The sequence below is a fragment of the Ziziphus jujuba genome, chromosome 1 (assembly GCF_031755915.1).
Source record: "Ziziphus jujuba cultivar Dongzao chromosome 1, ASM3175591v1".
NCBI classification, from domain to species: domain Eukaryota; kingdom Viridiplantae; phylum Streptophyta; class Magnoliopsida; order Rosales; family Rhamnaceae; genus Ziziphus; species Ziziphus jujuba.
In genome coordinates this window covers 40,126,896-40,137,186 of record NC_083379.1, presented here as the reverse complement: position 1 = coordinate 40,137,186, position 10,291 = coordinate 40,126,896, and the positions used below count along the sequence as shown (strand labels likewise).

Sequence of the window (10,291 nt, the reverse complement as noted above, 5' to 3'; positions counted from 1 at the left end):
CTAAGTTTGAAATATATTTGTTAAAAGTCTTGATTAATATATATTTTGAAACACATGGACATTTAAAATCTTTATTGTTATTTTAGTAACATGTTCATTTTTTTTTTATTTCATTTGGATCCAAACACCACATGGCACAACTATTATTGGATCACTAGTATCGAGAGCGATAAAAATAATTTGAAGAATTCGTTTATTTAATGCATTATAACATAATTTAAGAATTTATTTAATGCATATCAGAGTATAAAATTTTTCAGGATGTGTTTGGTGCAGGGAGTGAGACATCATCTCAAGCAGTGAATTGGGCAATGTTAGAACTGATAAAAGAATCCAAAAGCGATGAAGAAAGCATAAGAAGAAGTGAGATAGGTAATCAAGAGAAGAGGTCCAGTTGATGAAACAGGGCTTATTGAGATGAAGTATTTAAAATTTGTTATGAAAGAAATGCTGAGATTACATCCTCTAGCTCCACTGTTGCATCCAAGGGAATGCAGAGAGAGGTGTGAAATTAATGGATATATGATTACTTCAAAAACCAAGGTGATAATGAGTTCATGGGAAATTGAGAGAGATTCAAGCATTGGACAGGCCAGAGGCAGAGAGCATTGTTCCAGAGGTTCATTGATAGCTATGTGGATTTCAAGGGTACACATTTTGAGTGTATCCCATTTGGAGCTGGAAGGAGAATTTTCCCGGCATGTCATTTGGTCCAATCAATATTGAGCTTCCACTTGCATTACTGTTATATAATTTGGATTGGAAACTCCCAAATGGAATGAAACATGAAGAGGTGGACATGACTGAGAACTTTGGCATTAATGTCAGAAGAAAAGATGATTATCAAGTATCCTTAATCTATTTCAAAGTCACAAGAAGGGTAATAAAGTATGTTATCTCTTATGCATTTATATTCTAAATGTAATAGCTGTATCTAGTTATGTATTTATCCCAATGTTATGAATAAACTATAAAATATTATATCACACAAGTTTGTTTAGTAACTTAAGAGCATATATTATATGATGTTCAGTGATTTTGTTTAAACCCAAATAGAATTCCTCATTAAAAAAGTAGCCTCTAAATAGTTTGACAAGTTTAATGTTTTAAGAGCATTATAAATCATAAAAAAAAATCTTATAATATATTTGGTAGCATATAGAATTTAAACATGACTAGAAGGCAAAAATTTCTAGAAAAGGTAGTTGAATTGAATCTTCAAAACCTAATCTTGTCCAATTCCATCCAAAAAACCGCCAAAAAGTGTTAACGTATGATTCAACAATTATCTAGCACAGTTTCAATTTTTATTTATTTTTATTTATTTTTTATTTTTTTTATTTTTTTATTTTTTTATTTTTTTGCTATGTTAGGCTAAATGGATGTCATTGAATGAAACTTGAGTTTCCGTGGGTGACAAGTCTCCTGCTGAACCATAATATTTTTTGGTGTCTGATTTTTCTGTCCATATCCAACTAATAGACCAAACGTCCAGTCAAATTTCTAGTACTAGGACTGAAGATGTGGTATTAATGGAGAAAAGCAGAAATTTGTCCGAAAAACGAAAAAAAAAAATGTTTGAAAAACATAGTGGAGAAAATTCCTTGAACACATCCAAAATGTTTGTATTTGGTGTCTGATTTTTTTTAGTCCATATTCAACTAATGGACCAAACCCCAGTAAAATTTCTACTACTAGGACTGACGTTATGACATTAATGGAGAAAAGCGGACAACTTAGCCAAAAAAAAGAACTTGAAAAAACGTGGTGGAGAGAATTCCTTGAACACATCCGAAATATTAACAAACATTTTAGAAATGACACCTAAATGACCTCTTATGGTATAGTCAATAATGACGGCTTAACGAGGCTACCCTCCTGGGATATATAATATTGTTATTATTTTTAGTATATAAATCTTTAAATATCGAAGAATAAATAATTACAAATTAATCAGACCGAAATCAGTGATATTGACAATTTAACAAGTTAAATAAAAGTAAATATAATATAATTAAAGTGCTTTTGCATAGTGCAAATAAAAAATGTTAAAATGTTATAGCATTCAACTTTACAGTATGATTGTTCCAAGTACAGAAAGCAAATTGAAACGGAACTAATTATTTAACATGATGAAGAAGTCAAAAGGTACAAAAATACCACCGAACAGTGTGTGTATATATATATATATATGTATGCATAAAATATGCCCCTTGGACAACCATTAATTGAATAACCTTTTATCCATAGAACTCATTTTATACTTTGCTCATGGAGCTCCAATTACCTTTCTCCTTCCCAATGCTTGTAACTTTCTTCGTCTTCCTGTTTATGGTTCTAAACATATTGAAAAGATCAGCAACCGTAAACTCTGCTTCAAAACTACCACCAGGACCCTGGAAACTACCTATCATAGGAAACATGCACCAAATGATTGGGTCTCTACCGCATCGTACATTAAGAGACTTGGCCAAGAAATATGGACCACTGATGCACCTGAAACTTGGTCAAGTTCCCACCATAGTCGTTTCATCGCCAGAGTTTGCCAAACAAGTTATGAAAACCCATGATATTGCCTTTGCTTCCAGGCCCCAGATTCTTTTTTCAAAGATAATGGCCGCCGGTTCTACAAGTATAACTTTCGGACCCTATGGAGAGTATTGGAGACAACTTCGAAAAATTTGCACACAGGAGGTTCTGAGCATTAAACAAGTTCAATCTTACCAACCCATTAGAGAAGAAGAGCTATCAAATCTTGTTCAACTCATTGGCTCACATTCTGGTTCTGCTGTTAATCTTACTGACATGATTTACTCCTCCACATATGGCATTACTTCGAAATCAGCTTTTGGTAAGAAAAGTAAAGAACAAGAAAGATTTGTATCGGTTATTGCGGAAGTTCTAGAGGCTGCAGCAGGTTTCAATATTGTAGATCTGTTTCCTTCTGTTCATTTGCTTTCTCTGATCAGTGGAATGAGAACTAAACTTGAAAGGCTGCATCAAGAGGCTGATAGCGTGTTGGAAACCATCATCAATGAACACAAAGAGTCCAAGGAAAGGCAAAAAGTTCATGGGGCTGAGGCAGAAGATGTTGTTGATGTTCTTTTGAAGTTTCATGACCGTGGTGATCTTGATCAGTTTTCACTAACTATTGATAATATCAAAGTAGTGATCCAGGTAAATGAATTTTGTTCAATTTATGCTGAAATTTCAGTCACATTTTGATACTAAAATATAAGTTTTTCATCCTTGTGTATGTAATTTGTTAAATCACTGCCTATTCCAAAGGTTATAGCTCATAGGAAATGGACCCAACAGCATCTACCACATATATTTCCCCATATGATTCAAATTAAAGTTTTTAACTTTGTCCAAAATTTGAATTGCTTTTGGTATGTCTTATATGTGGCATATCAATGATGACAAGCTTTATAGGTTTGTAGCAGACTCTATCAAGGATCCTCAATTCTAGGAATCAAGACTTTTGATTATAGCATGCAAAAGTTAACCCTTTTCTAAAAAATGAATAATTAAACAATGGATGAATTTTGTAGAGGAAATTAATTAAATTTCAGTTTCGGATTATTTAACATGATATACGTTTATGTTTAAAAAAAAAAAAAAATTTCAGGATATCTATGGTGCAGGGAGTGAGACATCAGCAAATACTGTAGATTGGGCAATGTCAGAAATGATTAAGAATCCAAGAGTGATGAAGAAAGCACAGGATGAGGTTAGGGACGTGGTTGGCAGAAAAGGCTTTGTTGATGAAACAAGTGTTAATGAGATGAAATATTTGAAGTGCGTTACTAAAGAAGTTCTGAGATTACACCCTCCAGCTCCATTGTTAATTCCAAGGGAATGCAGGGAGAGATGTGAGATTAATGGGTATGAAATCCCTGTCAAAGCCAGAGTGATAGTAAATGCATGGGCAATTGGAAGAGATCCGAAATATTGGGCCAATCCTGAGAGCTTCTATCCAGAGAGGTTCATTGATAGCTCTGTGAATTTCACAGGTGCAAATTTTGAGTATATCCCATTTGGTGCTGGAAGGAGAATTTGCCCTGGTATGGCATTTGGTGTTATCAATGTTGAGGTTCCACTTGCATATTTGTTATACCATTTTGATTGGAAACTCCCAAATGGAATGAAACATGAAGACCTGGACATGACTGAGAGATTTGGCATTACTGTCAGAAGAAAACAGGATCTGCATTTGATTCCTTTGGCTTACTGTCCTTCACCTTTTGAAAATCCCAAACCCCATGGTGAAAACTAAGGACCTTGTTTTTTTTGAAATTAGCTACTTTTAATTTGTTTCTTCCATGTTTATGAGAATGGTTTATCAAAATTTGGGAGAACAATGTAGCCTGAGAATGCTATTAATACTTGTTAGCTATTTAGCTTTTAATCACCATGTTATTTTCTCATAGGACTGTCTACTTATAAAGTAAGTGTTTTTCTATAAAAAGTGATAAAGTGGTATTCTCCACTTCAATGTTAAAAAATAATAATAATAATGATAATAATAAGGTGTGGTTTGGTAGCAAGTTGTGTTTTTATTTTTTTTTATTTTATTTATTTATTTTTTTTTTTGGTTCTTTGAATCAAATTTTTGTTAATTTAAGCTTTCGTTACAGTTAATCTGATATCCAAATAACTATAAATTAAAAAAAAAAAAAGAGAAAAGAATATAAACTAACAGAATTTTAAATTATGTATGATTTAATATTTTTTTTATCTTTATTCTTTAATTTATAATTAATTAAGGTATTTAAGAATCCTTAACTAACACCTAATTTCCATTTTAAAATAAATAAATTAGCACATGACTAGAAAAATTCAAAAAGAAAAGACTGACGAACGCAATTAATGCATATAATTGTACTACAACATAACAAGTATTTGATTGTGAACCAAGGAAATAGGTGTGCTGTTATCGTTATTTTTAACAAGTACAGTCATGCTAGTACTTCTCATACTCCATAAACTGAAAAAAAAAAAAAAAAAAAAAAGGGTATCAGCCACAAGTCTTTTCTGTAGTAAATCAACGTTTTTGATGGCTAAAGACAGGTTTTAAAATAAGTGGTTGCTGATATTGATATTTATATTTCTAATTTCAAAGTTTCTTGCAAAAATAATAAATAAATAAAAATCTTATATATCTGGTGGGAATGAAAATTATCCATGCAATCCAACCAGAAAATTATAATTAATCTTGAAGGAGGTAGTTAAATTGATACATCAGAAATCATCGGGCCCGGCCTCCTTAAATATTATTTGAAGCCACGTGGCAGTAGCTCTTCGTTTCCATCTAAAATTATTGTTGTGGGTTATAAAGTTTTTTACTGAGCTGAGAACTGTAGGAATGTTATTTATTACACAAATAAATGGCCCACTTCTATTGTACAATTTCTTTTCTTTTTATCAAATCTACTTCATATAATGTATGTTGGTATGTTTTGTTATGTTTGTCTTTTTTTTTTTCTTTCTTAGGGTTATTTTTTAAGTTATGTTTCATGGCTATATTTAGTAATATAGCATGTTATTATGTCTTATAATCTAATGTCAATTTTGGGGTTGTGGGTGGGTGTTCAGAAAATATAATCTTATGGGCATTGCCCAAATAGTACCTATGTTAACATATTTTAGAGAGGACATGAAATCTAGTAAAAGTATACATTTCAACATATTTCTTTAGACAAATTCGTCTAGGAGAATCCCTAATGGTTTGAAGCAATATGTTTCTAGGAAGCTTTGACAATGCCAACTTTAAAAAAGTTAAAAAGAAAATCATTTAAAAGTAATAGAAACCTAAACATTTAAAGGTAATAGAAACCTTCTTTATATTTTATGATCGCATTATTTCATTATAATCAATTAAATTGTTTCGAGTGATCAAAATTCTGGACTGTGACATTAGGAAAAGAAAAAAACAACAATGAAATTGACATTAATTAAACAAAACAGAGGAAAAGCTTGTACGTTACATAAAAATCTCAGCAAAACAAACATTATTTACTGAACTTCATGACTAGATTTTGCAAGTTTTTATTGACTGGAATTTGCAAGTTTTTGATCGCATTGTTTCAAAATAATCAATTAAATTGTTGACATTAATTAGACAAAACAGAGGAAAAACCTGTAAGTTGTATAAAAATCTCAGTCAAAGAAATATTATGACATATGTCTGAACTGAGTTCATGACTGGAATTTGCAACTCTTTGTTTGTCAATATTCAAACTATAACTTTTCTGCCAAATGGTCTCATTTGGTACACCCGAGAGCACATTATATTCGCTAAAATTGGTATCCAAAAGAATTATGTTCAATTATGTTCGTCTTTATGAATATTTTCATTAAGATATATATATATATATATATATCCACCTTCATGAATATTTGTATTTGAACACCAGTCATAATTTTCTTCCAGTCTTGTTCAACAAATTTAATCACTGACGAAAGGGTGAATTGAATATTCAACATTCAAAAAGTTTCAACTCTTGTATATAATGATCCAACATCACTACTCAAACTTATGGAGGTACTTGACAAGTCGCTAGACTTAATTCATTTGGTGTGACTTTTTGGCTTATAATATATTGACAATATCATTTACTCCCTATTATTCTGGTTACTATTTGAAGTTTCTAAAGATTCGTTATCTGAAAAAGCAAAACCATGCCTCTAACACTTGGAAAAATCAAAGGGCAGGTAGATAAGATAATTAGATACAGAAATAAACTTTATTTGTATAATAATTGTGTAACACCCCGTCCCGAACCATGCCGGAATTTTTGCACGTTTACCGAGGTTGACCGTTGACCGTTGACCGAAGGGGTCAAAAGTTGACTTTTTGACTCGGTGGGAATTTCGAGTTGACCAGGGTACCGTGGTGAAGTGCACGATGCCCCAAGTTCGTAGACTGGTAGCACGTCGAAAACGGAGCTACGGTTTGAAAGTTATGGACGAAACAAGTTGCGGTCCAAACTGTCCAAGGAGTGTCGGAGTTGACTTTTTTGTTTATGGGGAAATGAGCTTTGACTCATGCAGGGTTGTGAAGTGCTCGTCGATACGAGTTCACAGACTAGCGGCACGCTCGAAACGGACATCCGGTTAAAAAGTTATAGACGTTTGAAGTTTACCGGATACCGTATTATTTTAATGTTTTTGGGTCGATGAACAGTGAAATGCCACGTGTCAGCTTCTGATTGGTCCACGTGGCATGAACAGTGTCACACAGGGGTTTTTATTTGTTAAAACTCTCGGGGAAGAGAGAGGAGAGAGAAAGAGAGAGAGAGAGGACCGTCGGCCACCGGAATTTTTGCACTGTTCCGGCCGATCTACAGTACGCACGCCGGCCAGCAACGTTGCCCTCCTCATTTCCGGCAAAACCTCCAAATTTCACGGCGAACGGCCGCCGGACGTGCCCGGATCGGAGCTCCGAAGTTCGGTGGCGAGTTTTACCCCTCCACCGCCGGCCCCCGCAAATCGACCCTTTTCCGGCCACACGCACCAGCTAGCCTTCATCCTCTCCTCAAGTCCAGCCGACCCACCAAAAATCACGGCCATCGGACCACCGACGCGCCGGAATCGGAGCGTTTTTCGGCGAGGGGCCGGAAATATTCAAACGGTGATTTCTCAGCCGTCCGACCTCCGTTTTGCTCACCGCCGGTCCCGTTGGGTTGCTCTCCTCAAGATCTACAAATCTGCAAAATTTCATGACCAACGGCCACCGCACGTGCCGCCGCCGGCGACGGTTGCCGGTGACCGCGGCGGCTCGCCGGAAAATACTGTTCCGGTGAGTACCCGAAATTCCGGCCAGCTCCAGTCCGCAGTGTTCGACCTCCTGAACCCGAATCCGACTTCCGTTTCCGCCAATTCGCGATGGTTTGGGAGAATTGCGGAGCCGAAACTCGAAAAGCTTTCCGGCGAGATTCCGAACCCGTCGGGTCCGATCACCGGAAAGTAAGACCGAATCCGTGATCCTCATCACGCTAGCTTCGATTCGATATATAACTTGTAACCCCTTAGATGTCGCTTGCTGTTCGCTCCCCGGGTCTCCATTTGAGGATTACCCGAATAAAATATTAATATTTTTGGTTTGTGCACTGTGGTTGTTTAGGTGCACGTGCGAGTAGCGGAGTTGATCCCGAGGAGGATCTTAGTTGATTTGCGTGCTCCAGGTGAGTGACCCACCTTCAAAAATTATTTTGGGCAGTTAATTAAATTTAATTGGTATTTAATTTAGTATTTAAATTATGCTCATGTGGTGTGGTTTAATTATGGTTTTAATGCGGTTTAATTTAATTTATTTGTTATGCATGAGCAAGGTATGTTTCGGTATTAATTTTACGTGGTTTCAAATGTGATTTCTCGGGCATAATTGGGTTACATATTTTATGAAAATATTTGGTTAAATTTTATAAATTATGCCCGCGGTATTTTTATGGTTGCATCTCGTATTTCGAGAAAATTGTGGTTTGTTATTATCGCTGTTTCGTACCGGTCTGGTTAAATAAAAATGTGTGGGATGGTGTTTTGTGAAAATTTGGTATACTTCCCACGGTGGTTTTTGGAAAAAACGGTACGGTTGGTTGTTATTGTTTATTTTTAGACGCACTCATACAGTATTGGTGTTCTGGTGTATGGTGTATGGACACGTGGTAGTGCGCGGTTATTATCTGGTTTAGCGCACGGTTTTTACTTCACCCGTGAGTTGCCATTGGACCGTGGGCAGACAAGTTGTTATTGGCCACAGCCGCCCCCCTCCTTGGCCGGGTGATGGTTTTTAGCAGTTGGTACTGTCGGGACGCCGAAGTGACCACTGTAAGTTTCTCTCTTTAACCTCCCGCCAGTCGGTGCTCGGGATGCTGGGTATCGGAGGGCATCACCGGTATATGGTGTGGTGCGTCAGGTGTAATTGTCGGTGTAAATTGCAAATAATGGTTTAAACCCCAAAGGTGTTCAAAATTTATTTACTATAATTTATTATATTTTTATTAAATATTTGGGGTATGTTTTCTATTTATTTATTGTGTATAAACTGGTTTAATCCCTTGGTTTTTGGGAGGTATGTACATTGGGTTTTGCGAAAAGGTTTTAAAAAGGGAACATTTCAAACGGAGCGATTGGTGAGAGTTTTGAGGGAAATTATTATTTTCCAACAGTAATTATTATTTATTTATTAATTGCTGGTATTTGTTCTATTCCTTCATTGCTATTACTATTATTTTTATTATCAAAAGGTGTTCAGTAGTTCGGGTTACTCACGGAGATGATTAGCATCTCACACTCTTAAATTCCGTTCCCTTAGGTGCAAGTGGTGGTAGACGTTCTTCCGGAGCGAACCAAGTTTTCTGCTGCTGTTGTGTTTCGAGAAGTATCTTTGTACTCTTTCATTTCAGTGTATTATTTCTTTTCAGTCTTGTTGTATTTCTGTTGTTTAGCACTTCTTAAAGCTCTGTATACTATTGGGATACTTCTGTTTTATTTATGCACTGGACTGTTGTTGTTTTCGAGAAGTGCTGGAATTTGTGGAATCAGTTTGTAGTTTGTGGGAGGAATAAGGGGATGTTTTTAGAAGTGCGTTTTCAGTGTAGGTAATTTGTGGTAAGTAAATCCCTTAGGGGAGGCTCTGTCGGATTTTCCGTTGGAGGGTCCGGTAGGGTTTCCCTGGGATCAGGGCTGTCTAGGGTTCCGGGGAAGGAATTCTGGACGGGTCCTGACAAATTGAATATTCTTTTATCTATTAATTAATGCATAGTTGTAAACCAAGAAATTTGGACATGTTTAACCAATTGTTTTTAAAACAGTTTTCTATTTTATAAAATAGAAAACTATTTCCAAAACAAAAGTAAATCCATTTTTTCATCAATTTTGAAAAACATTTTTAGAAAACAAATTTTAAAAAAAAAATTGAAAACATCAAAATGATATTTTATGTTTTCTGTTTTTTAGTTTAAAAACTATTTTCAAACACCACTGACCAAAAACTCTTTGTTTTCATAAAACAAATTAAAATAGTTTTCTATTTTTTATTTTCAAAATAACATTTTGAAAATTGAAAATAAAAAGCATGGCCAAAGAGGGCCAAAATGAAAATGAATGAAAATAATGGTTTTTCTCTTATTATGCCACGTGATGAAAAATTAGCTTTTCAAAGTAAAAAATTGGATACGATATGGGCATCTAAATTATAATGGCCTAAAATTATTAAAAGACTAAAATATGGCATTAGGCCTATCTCCTATTAACCACATAAATAAAGTTTGTGAGGGATGCGTAT

General features: G+C 35.0%; 1 protein-coding gene across 1 annotated transcript; it reads left to right on the top strand.

The window, feature by feature from the left end:
• The first annotated feature begins 2,195 nt into the window (after positions 1 to 2,195).
• LOC125421891 (cytochrome P450 71D11) lies at positions 2,196 to 4,546 on the top strand. Its single transcript, XM_048471846.2, has 2 exons — positions 2,196 to 3,177; positions 3,632 to 4,546. The coding sequence occupies exons 1-2, from the start codon at positions 2,272 to 2,274 to the stop codon at positions 4,277 to 4,279; spliced, it is 1,554 nt and encodes a 517-aa protein (XP_048327803.1). The 5' UTR covers positions 2,196 to 2,271; the 3' UTR covers positions 4,280 to 4,546.
• The last annotated feature ends 5,745 nt before the right edge of the window (positions 4,547 to 10,291 follow it).